The sequence below is a fragment of the Pristis pectinata genome, chromosome 9, assembly GCF_009764475.1.
Source record: "Pristis pectinata isolate sPriPec2 chromosome 9, sPriPec2.1.pri, whole genome shotgun sequence".
Taxonomy (NCBI): domain Eukaryota; kingdom Metazoa; phylum Chordata; class Chondrichthyes; order Rhinopristiformes; family Pristidae; genus Pristis; species Pristis pectinata.
In genome coordinates, this window is record NC_067413.1 from 87,684,672 (window position 1) to 87,712,456 (window position 27,785).

The 27,785-nt window shown below is 38.2% G+C and overlaps 1 protein-coding gene across 2 annotated transcripts in view; it reads left to right on the top strand.

The window, feature by feature from the left end:
- mib1 (MIB E3 ubiquitin protein ligase 1) overlaps window positions 1–27,785 on the top strand; it is a 111,344-nt gene that overhangs the window by 49,724 nt on the left and 33,835 nt on the right. For both annotated transcript variants that reach the window (XM_052023327.1, XM_052023325.1), the window contains exons 11-12: window positions 3,051–3,248; window positions 4,194–4,345. In XM_052023327.1, coding sequence (XP_051879287.1) covers window positions 3,051–3,248; window positions 4,194–4,345 — 350 coding nt within the window. The remainder of the gene's footprint in view (window positions 1–3,050; window positions 3,249–4,193; window positions 4,346–27,785) is intronic.

Genomic DNA, 27,785 nt, shown 5'->3' on the forward strand with positions numbered 1-27,785 from the left:
AACTTCAGTCTTGTAATGGTACAAAGATTTGTGGCTAGCTGTGAATAAAAGTATAACATTTTTAAGAATCATAAATTGATTAATAGATCATAAGTGGACTTAAATGCACATAAGTGTGGGTTAAGTCTGGACCAGCAAAAAGTAGAAGAGGATTTTTTAAATGGTAAAATGGGAGAAAGAGTGATAATTGGGCAAAGTCACTATTATGTGATTAGTTACAAAAAATAATAATAAAAAGCAATGGGGTGTTAGCCTTTTTATCTGTAGACCTGGAATATAAACAGGAAGTTTCCCTATAAAGTTTTAATTAGATCACAGCGAGAACTGTTCACCATTCTGGCATCTCAGCTGGAAGGAGTCCATCTGAGATGTACCAGAATATTACCAGGGCACTAAAGGTTCTGTTAGGATGAGAGAATATTGGGGTTGTGTTCCTTGGAATTTGAAGGTTAAGCAATGCTAGTATTATGATTTTGAAAAAAAAATATGGGGTGGATAAAAGCTTTTTGTTGCTGAGGGTGTCCAGGACAAGGGCATATAAACTTAAAAACAATGTTTGGGAGAGAGGTTAGGAAGCTTCTTCATGCAAAGAATATGTACAGAACACTTTCAAAAGTAGTAGATGCTACTTCAATTCATTGTAAATTTAAGATTGATTAATTTTTGGTAGCAAATGCAGCATCAAGAAAATCTCAAGGAGAGCTTTCAGTGAGAGCTATTTGTTTGGTACACCACCAGTAGTGAGAGAGATGGGTGATGTACAACAATGATGAAAGGTTATACATGAAATGCACTGACCTTGGATAGAGCTATTTGACCAAAGATGAGAGTTATTCAATCCAGATGGCTAGAGCCCAGTGGACAAGTGGCTGACTTGGAGAAACCATGTGTCTTTCCAATTGGTCTGAGTAAGTGCTAGGGGCATAGGTAATGATGAGCAGGCATGAGGGTCATAGATGTTTGGGAGGGTAGTAATGGAGGTTGTGACTTTATCCATTAAAGTATCCAATGTAGACCTCAGATGTGATTTTTCTGACTTGAATAAAAAGTACAATTACTGTAACATTTACAGGTCAACAACCATTTCAATTGGATGTCCAAAAATCCAAAATACATAGTTCAAAAAATGTAAGAATTACATTTACACAGCGATTTTTTTTCACAATTTCAAGAAGTCCCAAGGAGGAGCATCATAATATTTTTAATTTTGAAATGTAGTCATTGTTGTAATAAAGATAACCATAAAATTAGTGAATTGAGATAGAATCCTTACATGCCATATGATGTTTCTTTCGTGACCCAGCTTGAAGGGGTGCCTCTTGATGGCAGAGTACTTCACTCTTGGGAATTAGAAGCTGAGGGACCCATCTTGCCCTGTTAATATGCTTCATGCTATTTGAAAAGTACATAGTTCAGATTGTTCTTCCAGCTAACTGAGGTTGAATGTGATGGAGAGGTAATATTTTTCCCCCATTCGTGGCACTGAGTGACATGGTGAAAATTTGAGTCTCAACAATCTTTGCTTTTGTTGGCAGTATGAATCACTGGTTCTGTTTCAGTTATACTTTGTATCACTCATGAAAAACATTGTTAGTTTAGTACATAGGAAACCATTTGGTCCACTTTGTATGTGCTCTATACAGGACCTTCATATGGTTTTATATAGCCCTGTTTCTTTGTTTCTCTGAGGTTCCCACTTTGATATTTATCTTGACTATGGTGGAATAATATGTTTAATTAAATTTTGATCATTACGTAAACTGGATTAAATTTTTCTTTTGGTCTTGCCTATCTCACTTTGTGATTCTCTGAAGATCATGGCTTTTGGTTGGCATCTCAACTGTCAGGAGAAAATATCTATCTGCATTTGTCTGCTCCTTTAGCCCCCAGAATGTCAGTTTGAGGAAAGATGCACTTACTTGATTTTAATAATAGTTCAAGATTTCCCCAATCTTGGTGTTAAAATGGAAGGTCTGTTGTCCCACTTGCTAAGGTTTTTATAATCTAGTCACTGTCCCCCAAGGTTACTCAGTTTGATGCAAGGATCACTACATATAGAGTCATCTAGGAATCTGAACCCAAAGCTTTGTATTTTAGCCCATCTGCTCATCAAGACGATAATACATCTTCATGCCCAAGAACTATATTCAGTGTAATGAGTGTATTCCGACCAGATTTTATCCATAATCCTATAAATTTTAAAAGGAAATCTTTTTTTTCATTGGATTGGTCCAAGATGCTCTGAAGTTTTCCTACTACTGACACTCCACTGTTAACTTTTTTTCTCCAAATCATTTTGCATAAGGTGTCTTTCTTCTGCAGTTGGCTAAATTTAATCAATATTTTTTTCCCTTTTTATACTTTGCTTTTTCTTTTTAATCAATAAAGCTAATAAGAAAATTGGTCCTTTTTTTTCTATTTTCATGGTGCTGATTTATATTGATCCAGAAGTTTCTTGAATGGATTACATTCCTCCTTTTAATCCTTGCCAGATTTCATCCACAGTCTGTCTTGTGGAGATGATAATATGTCACTAATTACCCAATTATTTCCATACATGTCTCAGCTTTCTGCAGACTTTCTTGTTTTATTTTAAGCAATTTGATTGTCTTTAAAAGGATACTCCATATTCCCATGTACTTATTTCATTGGCTCAATTCCTAAATGGATCAAATATAAATTTAAAAACAGTAATAAACTTCCTGTAGCTTAATTCATTTTCCCTTCTTTGAATTAAGGCATAGGTTGTGGTAAACTAATTAGAGTGTGTTGCAGAGATCAGAGTCTGTGGTTTTAGTTTTTCCTATAAATTCCACTGAGGGCATATGAATCCATCCAGAAAAATCTTGAGAATTCTTTACTTTAGTTGCAGTGTTATGCAAATGGTTAGCTGGCTCCGGTTGGAAATGTTGGAAGAACACTCAAGAAATGGATAAAATGTACTATGATTTGAAGAAATTGAAGTACCAAATGCCAGTGTTTTAAAGGGCTTTTTTGCTGTATAGGAAATGGCTTCTTTGCGTCTTTTATCATGTTTTCTTTTGTTAAAGGATAAAGATGGGGACAGAGCTGTTCACCATGCGTCATTTGGGGATGAAGGAGCTGTTATTGATGTTTTACACAGAGGAGGAGCAGATCTAAATGCTCGGAATAAGCGGAGACAGACTCCGTTGCACATTGCTGTAAATAAAGGTCATTTGCAAGTTGTTAAGACTTTGCTAGATCTTGGATGCCACCCAAGCCTTCAGGTAAGACATTCATTGTATTGCCTAAATGTTCAAATAGAAGTGTAAAAGATTTATGATGTACCATTTTTAGTTTGCATCTCTCGGTGTTTATTGTTGAGCAGTTGCAATTAGTCATTCATTCTAAAACGAATGTTGATTTTAAAAGAAAATAAAATTTATTTGAAGTAGATTTAAGAAAACACTAAGTATCATTATTTATGGCAGCTGATTTTTAAAAATAACATTCAGTGGTTGTGGCCAGAAGTGGTATCCACAGAGAGAGAAATTAACAATTAAGTTCTCTATAAACTATTATATATGTCCTTTAAAAGTTCTGTTTAATCCATATATGGGACTTTAATTTATTCCATCATTTTATATAGGAATAAATTGCAGGCATATTAAGTTTACCTTTACACATATAGCAACATTTTTAAGCGTACATTTTTATTAGTTTTTACTTCATTTTTCACTTAAGCAGTCTGATTTTGAATGAAAAATTGGCAGCTTTAGAAGTTTATTTTATATTTTCAAATTATACCAAATGCTTTTCATGATACCTATAGAGAAATATTCCATGATTTATTGACAAAATATTTAGCATTAGGTAATCATTAGAACATCTTTGTTTATATTTGGGGAATATTGTGAACAAAATGTTTTTGAATATATTGATCTCTAAGACATTCAGCAAAATGCCATTAATAGTCAAGGGATTTCACATAGTAAATTTTCAATATTTCTATGTTCTCAGGCATTATATAGTACTTTGGAAAGTATTTATTTAATACATTTTTATATATTTTTGAGGAAAGAACCAATGGTCTAGATTACTAACACATTGAAGTGTATTTTGAAGATAATATCTTTACTGAGATGAACTTATTTTTCTATAATCTTGTTTCTGCCTCATCACTAGAGTACCTGTATGACATTCTGAGCACAAAGCTCTTATTATTTCTGTAGGATTCTGAAGGTGACACACCTCTTCATGATGCAATAAGCAAAAAACGGGATGATATGCTCTCAGTGCTGCTTGAATCAGGTGCAGATGTAACAATCACTAACAACAATGGCTTCAATGCTCTTCATCATGCTGCACTGCGAGGAAATCCCAGGTATGGTTCACATCAAATTTTATTTCTTTAGACTCCTGGGAAGCTGCTTGAGACATTATGCAACTTTAAAGGTGCTATATAATTTTTCAATGTTGTTTGTCGCTCATTATGTTGGGAGTGTGGTTTACTGAAAAACTTTCAGGTCATTCTTATGAAAAGCTATTATAAAACAGCCAGATTTATCTGCTCTGCTTGTAGATGATTGTTGTTTCAGCAGAAAGTGTACCATGATTTATTTGTCACTTAAAGCTTTATGTATGGTGTCACCCAGTTTCTTATTTAATAATATCTGGTGGGAATTAGAATGTGCATGCAGTTGCACATTCTGAATTCTCAGTATCTGTGTTGAACTGTTGTTTCTGAAGTTTTACTGTAGCTAAGAAAGCAGGTGGGTTGTTATGTCAACTTTTTAATACCGATTCTTTTTCCACTTTTCATGTGCTCTTTTCTCGTTCTTGGGCAGATCATTGCCCCATTTAAAATGACTTCATGATCTTTTTCAAATTCTGAGCACTATTACTGGTTCTTGACTGTATCAGGAACCGATATTAAATGATGTGTCTTTTATTTCTTTTCCTCAATCTACTTTCTTAAGTGATGAGAGCTTTTGAGACAGAAATGTAGCTTGCACTTGTGAATGAGAGAACAATAGAATTACTTTGTATTAATTTTTGTCAAGGAATGTAAAACTAGTGAGAGTAACTAAGTAGGACATGGAAAGAAACAGCTTGGGCAAAAAACAAAACCTGAAGATTGTGAACAATAATAGACATAAAACTAGAAACAAAATAAGGCTCATATGATGTGCATTTAAAATGCTGAAGGAGGTAAGATATTATCCATGATTTTTTTTTCACAAATCTTGGTTGAAAGGAATTGTGACAAAAAGTTGAACAATGTCAAAAATTGTTTCTAAATCTTGCTGTGTTTTTTTTTAAAAAATGGGAAATTATAATTCATTAAGTCCTTTGTCAGATGTACTGTGGGTCAGAACATAGGATAAGGTCAGTAAACTTTATCCCATTTTATTGACCCAAAATGTGTCTGAAATGAGACTGAATGGATTTATCAAAGGCATGTTCTGAATTTGTTGAGGAAATCTGTGAATGTGCAGGAAGTGTTATACATAGGTATTTTCAGAAGGTGCTTGATATAAACTAGCAGTCAACGTTGTAAATTTATTTTCATTTAATATTGAAGACGTGATCCACATCTGGTCAAGCAAAAACCTAACTTAGTTGTAGTCAGAAAATCTGCCCTTTCACCCAACATCCCAAAATATTCCTTTTTCATCTCTTGGAGAAAAGATGTGGTAGAAGACTGAAATTAATTGGGAGCAAGTGACCTTCAGTATTGACTCCAGACCCTGTGATATTTTGTGACATTAGGTTAAACAGGAGCCAAGAAAGCTGCTGATTATCATCTGGAGTTCACCTTCAGCTGATGATTCAGTACTCCATGTTGAATACTGTGGAAAGAAACGTGGAAATAGCAAACAAAAGTAAAATCTTTGGGTGGTGTCATCCATGTCCATCACCAAGAGGTGAGCCACTACTGACCAAGCTTGTCAAGTCCTGAAGGAATAAAGTCTTCATTATCCATCACTAGGAGTAGCACCATTATTGACCAGGGTTGTTGAACCCTGAAGGATCTTGTTGCCCAGCTAGGTCCAAAATGTTTGGCAAGAGAACAAATGAGAAGGGAAATCTTATTTGATACACCTCTCTCAAAACTGGGAAACCATAAGGTGGGCCACGAACAGCATTGTATTCCACCACAAACATGCCCAATTGGATTCTGCCCACCCCACATCTACCATTGGATAAAACTGGAATACAAATATTTGTTAGAGATTCTGTTGTGCTATAGGCACAAAATTATTGCTGTGATTTGGTCACAAACCCCGAACAATTGATATGCATATAAATCAAGCTAGGATAAAATCCATGATAATTATGTTACCAGTCATGCATTTGGACAGGTGCCAATTGGCAGTATTCTTGTCTTTAATTCTTCAGTTGTCAGTCTTCCAATTGAATAAGGTGCTGGATGAAAGTCAGCATTAAGTCAGTTTCTTGGAGCGATTTTTTTTCGCTGCTCGGTACTGACAGAAGCAAGTTGCCTACTTTAACAGCAGTTTTTACCGGTTGTTCTTGAAACAGGTTACTGGGTGGCTGGTGACGACTGTATCTTTATTTGTGTTGTATTGGTCTTGTAGCATTTTGACGGATGACTATTTGCTGCCTTCATGCTTCTATTTTTAATTACATCTGTCAAGAATTTGTTTTATCCCTCCTTTTTCTGCATGGATAATTTGACAGATACATATAGTATTTACACATCTAAAAAATTACAATAGCACACATCTTAACATCACATTCTGATTCTCAGCATATTCTAACACTAGTTTACTGAGCAATGTGGAAGAATGCACTAGATATATCTGAAAATAAGCTGCAAACCTATTTAAGCTACACCACAAGGCTACATGCATATTAAACAGTGGAAGCCGCATGCTATTAGAGCTGATGCTTATTAAAACTCATGGATCAGCTCGAAGTTCGGTCATCCAGTTATTTCAGTTGTAAATTGTGGTGGATAGTTATACCATTGAGAAAAGATGCCTCCGTATCCCCATTCCATCTAAGTGGAATCCATTGGATGAATATAGAAGATGAATCTGAAAGCTTTCCACCATTTTCAGCTGGAAGTGTGAAATGGATTCTAATTCATTCCTATCACCTCTGAAGCCACTGTTCAGACAATTTGTTTCAGCCTACACAATATCAAAAGATGGCTAGATGCACTGGATACAGTGAAGGCCATGGGTCTGTCAACATCCTATCTGTAGTACTAAAGACTTGTACTCCAGAATTAGATGTGTCTCCAGCCAGGAACGGTTCCAGTGCACTGCAAAACTGGTATTTAACTGACAATGTGGAAAGCTGTCCAGGCACTCCTGTCCAGAAATAGCAGGACAAATCCAGTTTGACTAATCACTGCTGTCTCATCCTAGTCGTCTTAGAGGGTAACTTGAAATCAAGTTTGGCTGACTTTCACTCCAGGTCCATTGGTTCTTAGGGGACTGTGGATAGTGTGGGACTTGTAGATTTTGCTGCAGATGGAGCAAACAATGCTTTGTAGGGCAGGTGGGTGAATGGATAGGGAGGTGGTGCGCTCCTTTTGCCTTGTATGCAGATCTTCTCTTTGCTCTTGATACATGGAACTTGATTCGTGGTGTCACTCTAAATACTCCTCTCTGTGTAGTCATGACTTGGGGATTCCCAGGAGTCAATGGGGTTGTAGCAACTCTTTCAAGGATGTTTTTGAAATATTAATTCTTTTACTCAGTCCACCTGGTAATCACTTCCATGACAAATCTCAGAAACGTGTCGAAGGATGCATATGACTTGGGAGCTCAGTGCCGGGTACTGGGCCTGGGATAGGATGCTGACACTGGTTTGCTTATCTTGCAAGTGGATTTGAAGAATTTTGTCAAGATAGTGTTTTCTCTCCAGTTGCTTGAGGTGCCTGACACAGGTGGTTCATATCTTAAGAGGAATATAGAAGGGCAGGATCACTGCTGCCCAGATTTTTGTGCTGGGTTTGAGGTCTTGATTTTCAAAGAACTTTTTCCTGAGACAGACAGTTTTGTTGTGAAGTTGATGGTATCATTGATAATGCTGTCAAGTGGCATTTTAATCACCAGTAACTTGCTCGCTGATGTTGTTTGGGTTCTGCACGAAGCACTCTACTCCAGACCTCATTTCAGCCTTGGTGAATGCATAAACAGAAGTGCTGAATTCCAAAGATTAAAGTAACTGCCTTTAATGTCAGTGCAGCATTTGACTGATTGTCACATCATGGAGGTTGAATTAAAGTGAGGTTAAAAGGAAATTTGGAGAAAGACATTCTACTGTCCAGAGCAAGATATCAGATAAAGGAAGATAGCTGTAGACGTTGCAATGACAGTCATCTTGGTCCCAGGAATTTGTCAGGATTGCTCCAAGACGGGCCATCTAGCTTGCATCCTCAGGTCAGATGTAGTGATATTTACTTAAGATTCAATACTGTCTAGTGTCATTCATATTTCCTCAGCAAGAGCTAGGCTAGATTCAGATTTATAGTATTCAAGGGTAAGTAACATTTGTAGTTCAAGAAGTCATTTTGTACTTTTCAAAAAAAAACATTGACACAATACTCCAATTGTGGTTAACCAATTTCTAGGAGCTGCAAGTTGTATAAAGGCTGTAGAGAGTTTGCAGAAGAGATTACCAAATGATCCCAAGGATGAGGGACTTCAGTTAAGGGACAGACTGGAGAAGCTGGGGTTCTTCTCCCTTGAACATAGTGGGACTTTTGAGGAGATTTTGAGAGAAGTATTCAAAAACATAGAATAGGTAAAGAGAAACTATCCTGCTTGGTGGAGAGGGCAAAGCTCTGGTGCGTAGAATGAAGGTGATTGGTGAAAGAACCAAAGTGATGTAAATTTTTTTTAAAGTAGCAAGTGGTTAGGATTAGCACTGCATTGCTGGAGTAGGTGCAGAGATGTCCAAATGGGTTGGATAAAGAGGAACCAGTAAGTGTAGTGTAGTTGGAGTTCCAGAGGCATTTGATAAGGAGCCACATAGATGGTTATTGTACAGGATAGGAGCACATGGGGTTGATTGCAATATATTGACGTGGTTAAATGGAGTGAGACTGCAAAATGTTGTGGTAGAATGGGGATCCTAGTCCATTTGTGTCGCGGTTAGCATAATGCTATTACAGCGTCAGCGACCTGGGTTCAATGTAAGGAGTTTGTACGTTCTCCCTGTGACTGCGTGGGTTTCCTCTGGGTGCTTCGGTTTCCTCCTGCATTCCAAAGACGTATGGGTTGGGAAGTTGCGGGCATGTTATGTTGGCGCTGGAAGCATGGCGACACTTGCGGGCTACCCCCAGAATATTCTATGCATTTCACTGCGTGTTTTGATGTACGTGTGACTAACAAAGAAATCTGATCTGAAGCATTGTTGGCATGCAGATACAGCAAGTAATTAGGGACCTTATGGAACATTAGCCTTTAGGGGCATGGAATATAATAGCTGGAAGTACTGATGAAACAGTTTTGGTCATATTTAAGGAAGGATAAACTTGCACAGGAAGCAGTGCAGGGAAAATTCACTGGGTTGATCCCCTGGTTGAAGGAGTTGACGTTTGGGGAAAAAAAAAGGTTGAATGAGTTGGGCCTATGCTCATTGAAGTGTAGAAGAAAGAGAGGGGATCTTCTTGAAATACATTCTCTAAAGGGCTTTGACAGGGTGGGTGCTTTGTATGTGTTAAAGTATTGCTGACAGAAGGTTTGTATTGGAACTTTACTGCACCATAAAACTACTACTCAGCAGCTGAATGAAAAAGCTTCTGATTCCATGTTTTTCTTGAAGGACATATCACACTGACTTCATGATTGCTTATTTAATAATGAATTTTTATTGAAGTTATCCTAAAGTAAAAGTCACTCAAGTTAAAATATGTTTCAGAAAGGTTTAATATGGCATTAAAATTGGGTAACTAAGTAACCTATAATCATTGACTCTGGTATCAGTTAAGTAAAATCGATCCACTCGAGGTTGATAGTTACCCTTTGTTTAACATGAACCATTGTATATCAATAAACATGTAACATTTTAAAGCAACTGCTATTTCCCGTGCACCTATACCAGTTATATTTCTTACAACATGATTGGTTTTCAGCCATTGTAACCAATTTTGGTTACTTAACTTATTTTGGCATTCCATAACTTATTACGTTTATAACTACAGAGTTGGTTGACTTGCTATGTTGTTAAAAATAAACTGTTCCCCACTGTAAATATTTCAATTTGAATGGTTATTGCAGTTCTGTATATCCACAAAATTTCCGAAGAGGGTTATAATACATAAAAAGCACAGTTCACATTATTTAAATTTGTTTTAGATGACTGACTCAAAATTAATCACTGCTTGCACCATGCGAGAGTTAACATTTTTTCCATTGCCCCACTCCCGGCCCAGGCCACCTGAATTACCTGTTGTTCACTATATTATCATATTTGCTCCTAGCCCATATTCTGTTTCTTTTCGACTTATTCTTGATGCATTTGCAACAATACAAACGTAAAATGATCCTGTCATAACAGCCTCCATCATTTCTCTCTGCTTGTGCAAGATCAGGGATACCAGCAGTTGTCATTTTTGCCCAACTGATTTATAGTATGCATGTAGCACTCAAATCGCTCCTATTTTCTTTCAGGGTTCAAAGGCTAGTTCTTTTCCCCATCTGTACAGTGTTTAGTACACAAGACAATTATTATTGATTTTGAGATTCCAGTCAGTGCATCTTGACCCATTTATCCAGAATATTCCTAATGTCCCTTTACAACATCCCTTTATTACTTAAATAATACTCTCCATCTCTACCTTATCTGAAGGAAATGTTCCCTGTTTGATCACTTCTTTACGATACTTTTTGTTACTTCTGCCTATGATCCTCTCCTTTACACGTCAATTTTAAAGTTATCTACTTTTTACTAATTTAAACCATGGTACAGTTCTGTTCTCCGCCATGTTTTGAAAATACCCTGTATTTTACTCAACAGAAACAAGTACTCAGCACATCACTTATGTAATGTTTTGTTTGTTTAATTTTAGTATCTTTATATTGGTCTAGAATGACTAGCATGACAAGTCTTGGGTTTGGTGTTGCTGCCTGCATCCTGTTTAATGCTGGTGTTTATGCTGCAAGGACAATGTCATGGAAAGAATGCATTTAGTTTGGCATTTTTGTCCTGCTCTACTTGGTATATGAATAGTAGACTAATTTAATTAAAAGAAAATAACAGTTAAGAATGTGAAAACTCTGTTTGGATGAATGATTAGAAATTTACAGCATAGAACAAAGTAATTTGGCCCATTGTATAATGCTATCTGAATATGAAGTATTTAGCTTATTCCCATTTCCCTGTTCATGCATTGCCTTGTAGATTATGGTTACTCGAGGACCATCCAGATACATTTTAAACTTGAGGGTTTTGGCCTCCACCGTCATTTCAGGCACACTCAATGAGTTCGGGGGGGGGGGGGGGGGGGGGGGGGAATTTTAATCTAATTAAGCATCACAGCCAAACATTGTTTCAGCTGTTATGCCTTGAATAACATTAATGCTTTCTGCTAATGCTGGTAATTTTCTCTTTTGTACACGTCAATCTTGACTTAGTCAGAAGGAAGGTGGTCATCTAACATCCTGACAAATAAGTTGTGGAAAATTCAGTCAGTTATGTTTGGCAATGCAGTGGGAGTTTGTATGAGTGGCAGAACTTCCTGCAGTGGCTACAAGTTCCTTGCCAAATGGAAAGTGAAGCATATCCTGTTTGCCTGTGAACCTCTGCCTGGGCTCTTTGGCTCTTCATGGTGATTGCATCAACTTGACATTGCTAGACTGAGGAATTGTTGTCAATGTTCTTCTCGTTGTTAGTGGGAATATTGAATTTGTTCAGACCTTGCTTGATCCTGTCAATGTGTCAAATCTTCTATGTCATCCTCATACTGATGGTTGCCTTTGTTTCCTCGTAAACGGTAGAATACCATAGCCAAATTTTAGCAGGATCTTATAGCTGCATTCCTACTGGGTTAAAGGTTTTCTGCAAGTTTATGAACACTGCGCAGACCACTTTTATTTTTCAATGAGTACAATTGTGAGAGATGTCTGATATGGAACCAGAGGGTCAAGTGTTTAAGGTGATGAATACATAATCAAAGCTGGCATTTCCTTGCACAGTTTCAGATTGCTTGTTAAATAGAGGTCCCAGCTCTAATCAATAGATAAGAGAACAAGGAATTTGGTCAACACTTATCTCTCAATCAATTTTAGTAAAATTTATTATTTGATCTTAATTCTGTGTGCAAATTGTCTGCTGTGTTTGCATCTGATGCAACAGACTACATTCAAAAATACTTAGTTGTTAAGTGCTGTTGTATCCCTTGAGGTGTGGGAAGTATTTTTGTATATATGTATTTTTAGTGTTGTTCTTTTATCAGCATTGTAATTTTTGAATTCTGCTGCTGCTCCTAGTTTGGTATCCTTTGCAAGGTCAACCAAGATGTGTTGATTTTCCAAGTTCGGATCACAAATTAGAAACTGCAGTAATCCAGGGTATGCTAAATAAGTGCCTGTTGTTTTTTGGCATTTATTTTTGACTCTAATTCTAATTGGCCACTACCCAGTAGTCTTCCATGTATGCCTTCATCAATTACCTTCAGGGAGTCGCAACAGTTAACTTAGGATATTTTTACAAGGCATGAAGGAGATTGATCTAAACAAGACCTTCTCCTCCTGAACACATTGAATGCTGTTAATTGTTAATCATGTGGGTATTTAGTTTGTATTTGGTATTCCCCTATTCAGCATCTCTTCTGCACCCCCCACCCCCCCCCCCCCCCACCACACCTTTTAAATATCACTGATTCTGTCATCATGGATCTAATCAACTTGATTTTGCTTAAGTTTTTATACATAATGTTCCTGCTGCCCACTTATTGTCAGTGCACATCTGATTCCCTAATGTGTTTTGTTCAGTCTCTATCCCGAGTAATGAATGTGCTGTTCAACTTGTCAGTCAGTAGCTGTAACTGCATTGCAGATATCTGAAACTACCTCTGTGAAGGTGACAAAAGGATGTTCAAGGGTACTGCTGTAAAACCACGAAGAAATTAGCAAAAAGCATTGAAGTTAGCTCTGATTTCCAGATATCTTGGGTGTATCTTGTCTTTTTGCAGGTCTTGTGTAAACTGCAAAAGATTTAAAACTGTTGAACTGAGAATTTTAAATGTAAACATGTATTTATTTGCAAGGGAGGCTTATAAGATACAGCATTGAGACCAATTTTATGTATTAAATGTTTTATGCGTTGTATTATGTGGCTGATAATACAGCCAAATCAAAGGTAAATATCCTAACTGAAATTTGTAGTTGGTACTGAATGCTGTATTAAATTCACAAATATTTTATTACATATTAACATATTTGCAGAATGTTTGCCTGAATGTAAAGGAGTTTTTTGTGACTGTTCATAAGGCACTGCAGTCAGTTGAAGCATTGTAATGCCATGGTATTATTTCAAATTTGAACACTTTTTGAAGAATATCCTCTTCCAGTAATTTGCTGTTAATCCAACAATTGGGGTACTCCATTAATATGTTTTGGCTTTCTTGCTTCTGCAGTGGTATCATACTTCCTGGCAATGGTAAATATTTTAGCACTTTTTTAACTTGACATTTTAACTTCTAAAGTAGAGATTTTAGCTTATTCATCTTTACTGACAACAAAAAATGAACTGTTCACCAAATACCATTTCACAACCTTAGCTCAGATAAGTTTCAAGTATGTTCTTTTCAATTGGAATACAATACATTTATAAAGTGCAATTTCAGTACAAATATACAAATAGATACAAGTTGCAGTTGGAGAATAGCATTGTGTTGTCCCTTTAAAATTTAAAAAAAAGTCTGAATTGGATTTTTATATAAATATGAAGATTTGAAAACCAGGTATTAAATTTATGCATTGGCCTCCCAAGCTCTCTTAGTTCATAGATTGACAGTGTCAAATGTACGGATGGCAAGTGAGTACTATTTTCACTCCTGCTCATGTTGTGATCAATGCACAGCTACAGCTGGTTGAAGGGGACCAAATCCATTGAAATGTTGATTTGGTTCCATTTTACCAGCTTTAGTAAAGCATTGGCTATTGAGAAGTTGGCCAAAATAAACTTTTCTAAGGGAGGTGGTGCATACATTGACCTTTGTTCCTTTAATTGCCCCCCCCCCCCCCCCCCATATTTCTGTGTCCAATAAAAATGCAAAGCGGTGTCACAGTTATCTAGTTAATAATGAACATGTTGCATTTCAGATTCTTTTGATGGAAAACATAACATATATAGTGACATCAAATTATTTTTACGTAGACTACCTTTAAGTATCTCAGAATATGAGATATAAAAGCAAAAGACCAGCTATGAAAGAAGGAAATTTGAAGATGTTTGAAAGGGAGATGGGTAGTGGTGGCAGGGTGGAGGTAGCAAGGGTCCAAATGTTTTGGGAAAGGAGCACAGTGCCTGAGGGAGCCACTTCCAGTGTTGCACCAAAGACACTAGTTATGTTACGATTCTATTCCTATTGGTATTCTTGATCCCATTCCAACGTCCAGGGAATTTATATCAGATTTTTTTAAAACTTCATCAAAAGAAGACACTAAAACTCATTCATTTCCAAACACCAGTGATATTTTCCCATTGATGCAATGCTCATGGTGCATTGTACATGTGAATGTTGTATTACATATATTTCTTGCTGTTCTCATTCATGGTCCACAGTTTTACCAGCCTTGCCTTCCTTCAGTAAAACTGTTAATATTATGCATTTCTACATCTTTGGCTTTAAACTTAAACAGTCTTGTCCTTGCATCACTTAAGCACTTGTTTGAACAGGATTGATCCGTTCAGAATATTTCACTGGATGAATTATTATGTCTGATGTTGCATCTTTTGTAGTAATCTGTTGCGCTGCTCAATGCAGTTCTGGTCACATTATCATTGCCACTTTAGTCAAGTGCTGTGTAGTGGAACAGCAGTGACAAAGTCAGCTGTAAATTGTGTTAATAATAGCCAATGTAGTAGTGTGCTTGGGTGAGTGGATGAAGAGCAGTGTGCTTTCATGCAGTGACTATATCCACAGACAACTAGCAAGCTGCCAGAACGTGTCAGTTGCCAGTCCTTGGACCATCCTCTCAGGATATATTTGTTTTCTGGGAGGCTGCCTCCCAGTTGGTTGATAGGCCCAACACAGCATACCACATGACAGGATCCCTTTGGAGTGCAAGTGGTCAGCTGTGCTTCCAAAAGTGCCTTGGTAATCAGTGAAGCCCAAGCTCGGCCACTGTCAGAATTGTTACTCACAAGCATTCAAAAATATCCAGGAAGTACTGAAGAAGTACGAGTTTTAAAGAAATTATCGAAATTAAAATTGACAAAAATACTTACAACGATCTGCTGGAGGAGCTCAGTGGGTTGAGTAGTGTTTTTGGGGGGGGGGGCCAAGGTTTCAACCCGAAATATCGACAATTCCCAACCCCCCTCCCCCCCCGCAGATACTGCTCAACCTGCTGAGTTCCTCCAGCAATTGTTTGTTGCTCCAGATTCCAGCACCTGCAGTCTCTTGTGTCTACAAAAATACTTGTACAGGCAAATGTAAATGCATTTAAACTAACTTAAATTATAAATGTCTACTTACAGTGCTTCAGGTAGATGTTGCCTTTCATTTCTTTGAGCTATTGTATTTGTACAACATTAACTTGAAGGTTGAGTGGAAAAATAAAACACCTCTGTGCTGAGCCATTTGGATGAGTCACATCCGCTAGCACAGCACAGATATGGCTGGCACTTACCTGGAACAGGAGACTGCACTTCATCCTGTAGATATATCAGCTTTTAACCTTTAATACCAAATAATATCAACATCTGTTTACAGTGTATAAGTCAATTGTTTGGAAATCTTAGTGTACAATCAGCAAAAGCTCGAGCTTCTGATTTTCAGTGTTTTAAAAGGGATGGGGGTGGGGGGAGAAGAGGAGGAGCGGTGGCGATACTGGTCAGGGATACTATTACAGCTGCAGAAAGGGTGGATGATGTAGAAGGATCCTCTCTAGAGTCAGTATGGGTGGAAGTTAGGAATAAGAAAGGAGCAGTTACTCTACTGGGAGTATTCTGTAGGCCCCCCGGTAGCAGCACAGATACTGAGAGGTAGTTTGGGAGGCAGATTTTGGAAAGATGCAAGAATAACAGGGTTGTTATCATGGGAGACTTCAACTTCCCAAATATTGATTGGCACCTGCTTAGTGCCAAAGGTTTAGATGGGGCAGAGTTTAAGTGTGTCCAGGATGGATTCCTGTCGCAGTATGTTGACAGACTGACTAGAGGGAATGCCATATTAGATCTAGTATTAGGTAATGAACCAGGTCAGGTGACAGATCTCTCAGTGGGTGAGCATTTGGGGGACAGCGACCCCTGCTCCATAACCTTTAGCATTGTCATGGACAGGGATAGGAGCAAAGAGGACAGGAAGGTATTTAATTGGGGAAAGGCAAATTATGAGGCTATAAGGCTAGAATTTGAGAGTGTAAATTGGGATGACATTTTTGAAGGGAAATGTACTATGGAGATGTGGTCAATGTTCAGGGATCTCTTGCAGGATGTTAGGGATGAATTTGTCCCGGTGAGGCAGAGAAAGAATGGCAGGGTGAAGGATCCATGGGTGATGAGAGGTGGAACAACTAGTTAGGAAGAAGAAGGCAGTGTACATAAGGTGTAAGCAGCAAGGATCAGATAGGGCTCGTGAGGAATATAGGGTAACAAGGAAGGAGCTTAAGAGGGGGACATGAAGAGGCTTTGGCAAGTAGGGTTAAGGAGAATCCCAAGGCTTTTTTTCTCGTATGTGAAGAGCAGAAGGATGACGAGAGTAACGGTAGGACTGATTAGAGACAAAGGTGGGAAGATGTGCCTGGAAGCTGTGGAAGTGGGTGAGGTTCTCAATGAATACTTCACTTCAGTATTCACCAAAGAGAGGGGCCTGGATGACGCTGAGGACAGTGTTGATAAGGTTAATGTTCCAGAGCATGTAGATATTGAGAGAGAGGATTTGTTGGAGCTATTAGAAAATATTAGGACAGATAAGTCCCCGGGTCCTGACGGAATATTCCTCAGGCTGCTTCGCGAGACGAGGGAGGAGATTGCTGAACCGTTGGCTAGGATCTTTGAGTCCTCGTTGTCCACGGGAATGGTACCAGAGGATTGGAAGGTGGCAAATGTTGTCCCCTTATTCAAAAAAGCTAGTAGGGATAGTCCAGGGAATTACAGACCAGTGAGCCTTACGTCTGTGGTGGGCAACCTGTTAGAAAGGATTCTAAGAGATAGGACCTATGGGCATTTAGAGAATCATGGACTGATTAGGGACAGCCAGCATGGCTTTGTGAAGGGAAGATCTTGCCTCACAAGCCTGATAGGGTTCTTTGAGGAGGTGACCAGGAAGATTGATGAGGGTAGTGCAGTAGATGTGGTCTACATGGATTTTAGTATGGCGTTTGACAAGGTTCCACATGGTAGGCTTCTTCAGAAGGTCAGAGGGCAAGTAATCCAGGGAGGCTTGGCTATGTGGATTCAGAATTGGTTTGCCTGTAGAAAGCAGAGGGTTGTGATGGAGGGAGTGCATTCGGATTGGAGGGCTGTGACTAGTGGTGTCCTACAAGGATCGGTTCTGGGACCTCTACTTTTCGTGATATTTATTAATGACTTGGATGAGGGGGTGGAAGGCTGGGTTAGCAAATTTGCAGACGACACAAAGGTCGGTGGTGTTGTGGATAGTGTGGAGGGCTGTCGAAGCTTAGAGGGATATTGATAGGATGCAGAGAAGTGGCAGATGGAGTTCAATCCGGAGAAGTGTGAGGTGGTACACTTTGGAAGGACAAACTCCAAGGTGGAGTACAAGGTTAATGGCAGGATTCTGGGGAGTGTGGAAGAGCAGAGGGATCTGGGGGGTTCATATCCATAGATCCCTGAAAGTTGCCTCACAGGTGGATAGGGTAGTTAAGAAAGCTTACGGGATGTTAGCTTTCATAAGTCGTGGGATCGAGTTTAAGAGCCGCGAGGTAATGATGCAGCTCTACAAAACTCTGGTTAGACCACACTTGGAGTACTGTGTCCAATTCTGGTCATCTCATTATAGGAAATATGTTGGAAAGGGTGCAGAGGAGATTTACCAGGATGCTGCCTGGATTAGAGAGTATGGATTATGAGGAGAGACTAAGGGAGCTAGGGCTTTACTCACTGGAGAGGAGGATGATAAGGGGAGACATGATAGAGATATACAAAATATTAAGAGGAATAGATAGAGTGGACAGCCAGTGCCTCTTTCCCAGGGCACCAATGCTCAATACAAGAGGACATGGCTTTAAGGTAATGGGTGGGAAGTTCAAGGGAGATATCAGAGGGAGGTTTTTCACCCAGAGTGGTTGGTGCATAGAAAGCGCTGCCCGGGGTGGTGGTGGAGGCTGATATGTTGGTCAAGTTCAAGAGATTGTTAGATAAGCATATGGAGGAATTTAAAATAGGGGGATATGTGGGAGGAAGGGGTTAGTTGGTCTTAGGAGTGGTTTAAAGGTTGGCACAACATGGTGGGCTGAAGGGTCTGTATTGTGCTGTATTGTTCTATGGTTCTTCTATTTTGTAAGGTGAGGTAGTCAGGTTAAGGATGTGACATTAGTGGTCACTTGATTGGAGAATAAGTACTTGCTTTCTTCGGAATTCCTAATTGTGTTGCCTTGATAAATGAGACAACAATTATACTTCTAAATCTATGAAGCTTCAGAGTCTTAAACCTTGCCATGAAGTAAAATGATGTGCACAGATGGGGAAAATTTAACAGTAAATAACAGCACACATTCCAATATAGTTTGTAACATTCAAACCAATCAATGAACATACTTTTGCTTTTATATTTGTATACCTATTTACCCATTGTGCATGTAATCTTTATAGGGACTTGAACATTGATATCTTGTATTTATGTGTTCAGAAACCTCCATTCTTCACTGAATGCTGCTGGAGTCCTTGGACAGATGAATGAAATTTATTTAACTCATTTTACTTACTTTCATGTGATTTCACATGCTACTAGCTGACTTTTTAAGAGAACTTGGCCTGTTTGTCAAACAGCCCTGTTCCTTGATGCATTCCTGCAGCATTATGTTGTGCAGAGCTGAATGCCAAACTTGAACAATATTTGCTATGGATATCTTACTGAAGCACAAACCTTCAAGGACTGCATTTATGTAATAATGTATTTGTTGGGTTAATATCTTACCATAGTTCTTTTATTCTTCCTCTCTCCCCCCCTCCTCCTCTCTCCCTCCCCCCTCCTCCTCCTCCTCCTCTCTCCCTCCACCACCACCTCCTCCTCTCTCCCCTCTCCCTCCCCCCTCCTCCTCCTCTCTCCCTCCCCCCCCTCGTTCTTGTAGAACTTATCATAATCATAGTGTAACATTCTAAAATCTCAGTCAAACTGAGTTAATTGCAGCAGTTGATGTCCACAGGAGAAGACCTTCAATGATAGAATGAATACTCATAAGTTGGTTAGCGGATATCCTGGATAGCTGCTAACCAACTTACGAGTATCCATTCTATCACTGAAGTTTTCTTTGGTTGGAAAAATGTGGTGATCAGGGATGGCAAAAGAACAAATGAGCCGGACTATTTGTAATTGAGCTTTTTCACTGAAACATTCAGCAAGGATTAGCAATAACTTTGAGAAGTACAAGTAGGAATAAGTCAATTCTTTTAACCATTTAAAGAATCTTATCCTGCTGCAATTGAATAAAATGGCTATTAACAATTCAAATAATATTTGATTATTTGAATCAATTGTGTTTTATTTTAAAGCTATTTTACCAGTGCTTTCTTTCAAAGCACTGGTAAGCTTATCTATTGATGCATTTGGATATTTTTGTTATCCTATTTTACTACTTTTCAATTTCTTTATTTTCATAGCATCTCAAATGCTTATTTCTGAAGAAATTTGGAGTCAGTTTAATTTGCAGCTTTCTTTGGGAATGTAAACTCAGTCTTCAGCCTCCGGAAAAGGGTAGAATAAATTGTGATATTGGAAGGGGGAGGAATGTACTTTGTGCATATAGCAAATTTGTAGGTCTTTTTCCGAATGTCCCGGAACACTTCAGAGCCAATTAAGTACTTAAATTGTAGTTGTTGTTGCAATATGGGAAATGCAGCAGAAGGGAAGTGTTGTGGAATTATGAATCCCTTCAAATAGTTGCTAACATTTTGATTGAATTAATTAGGTCTCAACTTGCATTCAAATTTGCAGAAACTACAGTTAATTTCCATGCAGAAGACTATAAAGGGATTTTGTTTATTTCAAATCTGATTGAACACATGCCCTGGAACTTGTGCAGTGTTAGTTCAGCCTTCAGGGATTGCACATCTTCCATCAAAGGATATGAGAAAGTACTACAGTATTTAAAATGTTATCTTAAGGTTATTTTACCAATGCTTCCAAATTTAACCATTGATGCATTTTAAAGATTTTTTGATAAACAGGAGAATTTAGAGACTGTGAAATGTTAATATTTAATATTGTTACTTACTAGCTGTGCTGCAACTTATTGAAAATGCTCTGGCTCATATTTGATAAACTTGACTTTTGACTTATGCTTTTAAAAAGCAGAAAATTCAGCATAAGGGTAGTTTGTTTTGGTTTTTCAAATTAGTTAAATCATTGAAATTTTGTGTACCTATGAATGGATAATTGTCTTTGACAGACAATGGTATATTAAAAGTAACTTAAGCTGCTAATATTGTTGTAGGCTCTGATATTAATTTAAACTGGAAATGATTATATTTTGTCCACTAAGAATTACTGGCCTTCATTCCCCATTTTTGTTTAGCATTGTTTTAAATCATATCTTCAGTATGAGGCATCTTTAAAGAAAGGACTGAATCCTCAGTTTATTGGACAATTGCTAATTTGGTATATTAGTTTTATTGGTATAAGTCCTGCTTTGCAGTATTTCACATTTGTATTGAATGCTCTGTGAATTCTATGACAAAAACTGAAAGCCGTACTTTGCTCAGTAGCCTAATACTTTTTTATTCAGTAGGAGCTAAATTTATTACGCTTAGATGCTTGATATTTTTGTTTGACATGATTTTCTGAAAATATTTCAAATTTATTATCTCTGCATCTTCATTTATATTGCATGACTTCTATGAATTAAATTTCAGTTTGATAACTTATAATTTTAGCCAGTCTTTAATAAGCTGTGCACTTTGTATACTTAAAAGATGCAGAATGCACATTTTAATGAAAAGCTGGTTTAAACAAAAATGCTTAGCACTATATTTCCCTGTTGGCTTTGTATAATGGTGCAGAGTCAAGCAACAGGTATTGGTCAGTGGCTTTTATTGCTTTCCAGCCAAATTTGTTACCTGTAAAATATGTTTTGTATTCAACGAGGAAAGAGAAATAATTAGCATCCATCTCAAGCAGACAATGTATATCCAAGGGTTTTATTTGTTTTCCATCATATGTTTTAGCTCACATTTTGGGTGCTTGTTCTTCTTGGTTGCTCATTGCCTACCAGAAATACATACTTCTTTACATTCCATAGTTGTTTAGGTTCATATGGGCATATAAAGAAGTATGTGTTCCAGGCAGGGAAAACATTTGCAGGTCATCTTTCTTGAATATAACTGCTTTAAAGTGATGTGTTTTGCTATAAGATTCATCTGTGGCTGAAACACTTTTTCCCACCAGTGTTACAAGGAATAAGAGGCTGAACTTGGTAGAAATACTGCAGAAAATGGTACCTTTCTCAAAGCAGTTTTGTCAATTACCTTAAAAATGCCAGCTTGGAGGTTAATCTTTCACCGACACAAAATCAAATGCCAGCAGTCGTACTTCATTTTCTGTTGTCTTATTTATCCACTTTTCCATTTCCTGCAGAAATTAGACGGATCCTTTTCAGCGCATTTCAATTCCATTCATGATCTGTTATTTGTGTGCACAAAGATTTCTTGATTATCATTTGGAATTATTATTTTTGAGGACCAAAATTTGTTGCAATATTTTTGTTCACATGCAGGATGTTAAGGGTATCAATCACTTTAGCTCTGGAGCATTGTCCTTTGAAGACTTGTCTTTTATCTTTTGACGTTTTTAACTTTTTACAACACGTCCCTTTTTGCTTCTTGTATCCTTGATGCTGTGCTACCTAATGAAGTTCTGATGAACTTTGAAATTATCTCAAAATATTGAGCCATTATGTGTGGGATTTAAAGTACAGGCAGATTATAAGTCACAAGGAAATTTAATGCTTATAAAGCATTTCTTTAATATAGCATTTTCTTTGTCCACTCACTTTCAGAGCAGGGAAGAAGGACAAATCTGTTCCAGGCTTTCCCTATCAATATATACATGTGAAATGAACAGTTTGCAGTTAATGAGTTTTTTCCCCGTTTCTTGGATTCCACGAGTAATTACTGCCTTAGAAGGAAAAACATTTGTCTCCAAATGGTTATGCAAAGAAAATTATGCAGAAACAAAACTACAAAGTTAAAGTTGCTGTTTTGGTAGGCAGATTAAGGATACTTGAAATTTATGAGCAAGTTAACTGTTAAAAGTGCTTTGAGTATCGCATATTAAAATTTCTATAAATGTCTTATGTTCTCTGGACAGTTGTATCATATTCAGGAATTTCAATGATTTTTGAACAATGGGATAAACGTAACTAAATTTTTGAAGCACGATATTTAAAAAAAAATGTTCAGAGGTTGAAACATCTGAGTTGCAGTTAGAACAGAAGCAGGGCAGGCAAAAGCACTGCAGCATTTAAAAAAACCAGGCAGTCTGCGTATTTAAAATAGGTTATTGTATCTACTAGTTTCATGCAGGCAAACTCATAGTTTTTAAAACTAGCTACAATGAGTTCTAAAGACAGAGATTATTGCTACTGTTGTCTGTTATCATTGGGATTCTTGTTTCAGAGCAATGCTTTAAGATAAATCTAAATCTTACACAAATGAAATTACAGCTTTAAATTTGCTCTTTAACTTGGATGAAATTTTGTGGGACACATGCATATAGCTAACAGCTGGCATTGACAGCAGCACATTAACCATCTCCTCGTATAATGCAAAATAAGTTTGTTAGAAACATGCAGTAATTTTCAATTAAATTAACAGCCACGAGGGCTGCAGTCATTCAGCCAAAACTATTTGCTGCAGTAGCTAAATCACCCCACTTTTTCCTGGGATGGCTACACAGATAGCCAAAACAGATAACGCACTGATATATTTTTTAAAAAGACGGCATGATTCTATTGTTAAGGCTTATGGGGGGGGGTGTAAAAGGTCTTAAATGGGCAGTTTGTACAAGCCTTAGCAGCTTTCCTTTTTTTAAAAAAATAAAAGAAACAAACAAGATTGGCCTATATTAGTGGGAAACAAATACCTTTTGCTTGCCCTGCCAGAAGTTGAACACAGCAGGGTTGTTGCTCAGGTGATTAGCAGAAGCTGAGAAGCAGAAAGATATAGAGGGAGAGAGAAGGATGCTGAGAAATGTTCGGCACTTTAGGTGGAAAGATGGATCTTCTGCCTGCTTCGACGCTGCACTGCGTCACTTCTCACTTCTGGCTTTACGTATAGATTGAACATCTGTTGGAGACTACTACGTTTCTTCAGAGGTCAGGTCTGCTACCGAGGTCAGGGTTTCCGCACACAAAAAGCTGCTGGACGCATTTTGCACTCGGAAGGAAAAACTAAACTGTCCTAGCTTTATAGTCAGCTAAGCATTTGAAACATGCATTACCAGGCAACCAAGCTCACCAGTATCGCTCCCTCCCTGACCATATTTAGTCAACCATAGCAAAAAATAGCCTTTCAGCTGTCGATTGTCGATCCAAGAGCTGGGGAGTTCTATCGTGTGTTCAGTCTATTGATTGCTTCTCCTGCAGATCCCTGACAAGGCTGTGCCATTTGGTTTCTATTTTTAGTTGAACCAAATAAAGCAGTCTCTCATGTTTCTACTAATATTTCCTGGCTTTTCGGTGTTCCTATACTGCACATGGTAGAGTCTGATGCAATCTGCACTATACTTAGAAGCACTGCAGAGAACCAAGGGAAAGTGGGAAGGAAAAAGGATTGTGTAACTTGATCTCATTTGTAATATAATAAATTACTGGGAAAAATGTGACTAGTGTAGAGGTACAATCGCAGGGATCATGTTAAGTCATTCACTTGCCATCACAAGTTTCTCTACACTAATATATTTTGCAGAAAATTTCACAATTTGTCTATTAAGCGCAGCACATTTCAAAAATCATTAAGTTTAATATTTTTGAAATATAAAATAATCTGAATGACATTGCATCAGGTATTTTATCATTAACTTTTTATTACAAATGCAGTTGTTCTGAAGATATGCACAATATTTCACCGTAGAGGCTAAATTAATCTGTGCTGAAGGTCAGTTTTACATCCTGAATGTTGATTCATCTGCTGCTGTCTCATTGTGACTGTAGAATGAGGCCAAATCCAATGTCATATAGATATTTAAAACATAAGATAAACATTGGGATTACAATGGGACTAATCCTTTGCTGTCTAGAGCAGTTGAAGATATCCTTTTCCTTAGCATTCCACAACTAAGAAAATTATGATTTATGGACAAACGATCAGTATAGTTACTGTGAAAGAACTGGGAAGTTTCTCTAGACTTGCAGATCACGTATGTATGGGAGATGGGGAATGGAAAAATAGAGAACATCCTCATAACCCTTCATCAAATAAGTTTTTTTAAATGCATAATTTTTACACAGCATTTTGTATGCAACTAATTGCTTTTTTTCCTCTAAATTAAACATTAACAATGTGGTCATAAGCTTATCATATGAAATTTGAGCTGTTAAGCTTTGCTTTACCTTAGCAAAAGCTGCACAATAAATTGACAAGTTTTTCACTGTACCTCCGTACAAGTGACAATAATATACCAATTAATCAACATAAGTAATATCAAAAATGCTACTGTCTTTAATTCTTGTTCTTGTTTGAAATTGCAATGGTTTTGCCCCACTGCTCTTCCAGGCCTCTATCTTCTGAAATGGTCTGATCTTTCAAATTCTATGCATGCTTCACTTACTCATTCATCCTCTTAGATGGATCATTTAATTATCTCTGCTCTTTTCTCCATATCTCTTGGTTGTTCTCTAATTATCTACCTTTCATTTCATCCTATCAAAGTCATTCTCAAAACCCTTTTCCAGACAAACTCTCAGGCTCCAAATTCAATTCTAGTTCTTGTGCAGGAAATCCTTGATCTTTTCTACAAATGAAACAGCAACTTCCATTTATCTAGGATCTTTTGTGACCTCAAGGCATCACTAAGCTGCTATTAGTCAATTAAGTACTACTGAATTAAAGTGATTGTTATAATGTGGAAAACTTGCTAATTTGTGCACTTAAAACTCCTCCTACAAATCGATTCTTCTTCAAGTCCCTTGGGATCATGGATAACTTGCTTCTACCCCAGTTTTGATGCCAGTGTGGGAACTTAGGAGCATGCCAAAAGTGGCAGAATGCACTGGACAGGTGGATAGTTTAAGAAACAATGCATTTTCTTCCATTCATACTGATCTTTAGTGTGCTCCCAACAAGTGGGCTCGATTTTTTTTTTTAACTACAATCCCATATCCTTATCCATTTTGACCAGTCAAAGCCCAGGGATTCCCAAGAGATAGTAAAGAGCACATGTTTTGCAGATGAATTACCATTCTGTTGTTTGCTTTGGTGAACTAATTGATCGTGACTTGGAGCTCAGCTCTTGAATGTGCACATATGCAATTGTTGCCTATGTATGGAAACTCAATGGCTGTGGTTCTGGAACAGAGGGATAGGTTGAGCACTTTCCTACTTATCCTGGGAAAATGCTCAACCTACAGTGTCACCCCTGTAAGAAGCTTGTCTGAAGTGAAGTGTGGCATTGTGTTAAGAAAGCCAGTAAAGTTTTTGAGTGATGACAGAAATTTGCTTGACACTAGGCTCCATGAGATTTGGTCTGTTGTGGACTCCTTGGTTAAAATCAAAACCACGAAGAAGCTAAGGTAATATGGAAATAAATTTCTGCAGGTAGCCAAGTTTGAGAATGATGTTCCATAATCCCTCTTAACTACATAGTCAAAGGCTACTGTGAGTTTAAATAAACCCAAGTGTAGTGTTCGATGGTGATTCCTGTATTTTTCTTGTAATTGATCTGTGGTGAAGCTCCCTTCCATTATCCCTATGGATGGACAAAATTCACGCAACAATTCAAGAAGCAGCTTTTGGCCTTCTGTATTTGCAGTTAATTAACTCTTGCATCTCCTCATCATGCTCATTATACTAATCTTTGGTAGATGAGCCAAGAGTCTTCTCACTGCAGTTAATTATGGTGTGGCTTCAGGGCATTCCAGATGCTGAAAGTGCACTGCTGCTCTTGCTGATGAGGAGCTGTCTGTGAGTCGCTTCCTGAGTAGAGCTCCATGTTGGCTTTTGATCAAGCAATTAAAAGCAGATTGTATTTGTGACGACCAGCCTATCATCGGCAGCAATGGGTCAGATGAGGCAAATTGGATATGTGGTGAAGTTGGCCTGCTTCAGGGTTCTCCTTGGTTCTTGAAAGACCCATGATTGTGGCAACTCTACCAACCTTGCCCCTGTGGTTTGTATGAAGTGTGAGTTGCAATTCCCTTTGGCCAGAGAAAAGCAGCCCACTAACCCAGCTGTATTCCATTATTACTTCTCCCTCCACGCCCCCCCCCCCCCCCCCCCCCCAGCAGTCAAACATAGTGTCAGAGACGCAGGTTCAGTCCTAATCTCAGGTGCTGTCTGTGTGGAGTTTGCATGTTTTCCCCCATGACCGTGTGGGGTTTCCTCTGATTTTCCACCCACATTCCAAAGGTGTGAGAGTTAATTGGCCACTGTAAATTGCCCCTATAGTATGTAGGTGAGTGGTAGAATCTGGGGGAGGAGTTGATGTGAATGTTAACACAGTTAAAACAAAAATGGGATTGATGTAGGATTCATGTAAAATAGGTGGTTGATTGTTGGTGTGGACTTGGTGAGCCAAAGGGTTTGTTTCCTTGTGAATCTCTGACTCCTAAGACACTAGGAGGAGCTAAGCTGACAGCAGAGGGAAGAATTGCAGTGGCATTGGTGAGGCATGAGGTTGGCCACAACATGGTGCTCACCTCTTAACGCATCATCAATCTTTCGGAGATGATATCCAGCAATTAGTTCAGGTAATGGTAGTGGCTTAGGGTGCTCCTCTGTTTCAGCAGACATTCAATTTTCCTGTCCAGATTTTGCAGCCTAGATGAAGGGTCTCGATGACTCAACGTCAAACTGTCAATTTCCCTCCATAAATGCTGCCTGACCCACTGAGTTCCACCAGCTTTTTGTGTGTTGCTCCAGATTCTGGCATCTGCAGTCTCTTGTGTCTTCAATTTTCCTCTCTCCCTTTTGTGTGGGAATCTCACTGAGCCTGTGCTGGTGACTTTCACAATGTTACCTTGCGCAGCAGTTTTCAAAAATTTTTTAAATTTTTTATTTACAGCGTGGTAACAGGCCCTTTCAGCCCAACGAGTCCGCGCTGCCCATTTTAAACCCCAGATTAACCTATTTGTACGTCTTTTGAATGTGGGAGGAAACCGGAGCACCCGGAGGAAACCCACACAGACACTGGAGAATGTACAAACTCCTCACAGACAGCGACGGGAATCGAACCCCGATCGCTGGTGCTGTAATAGCGTCGCGTTAACCGCTACGCT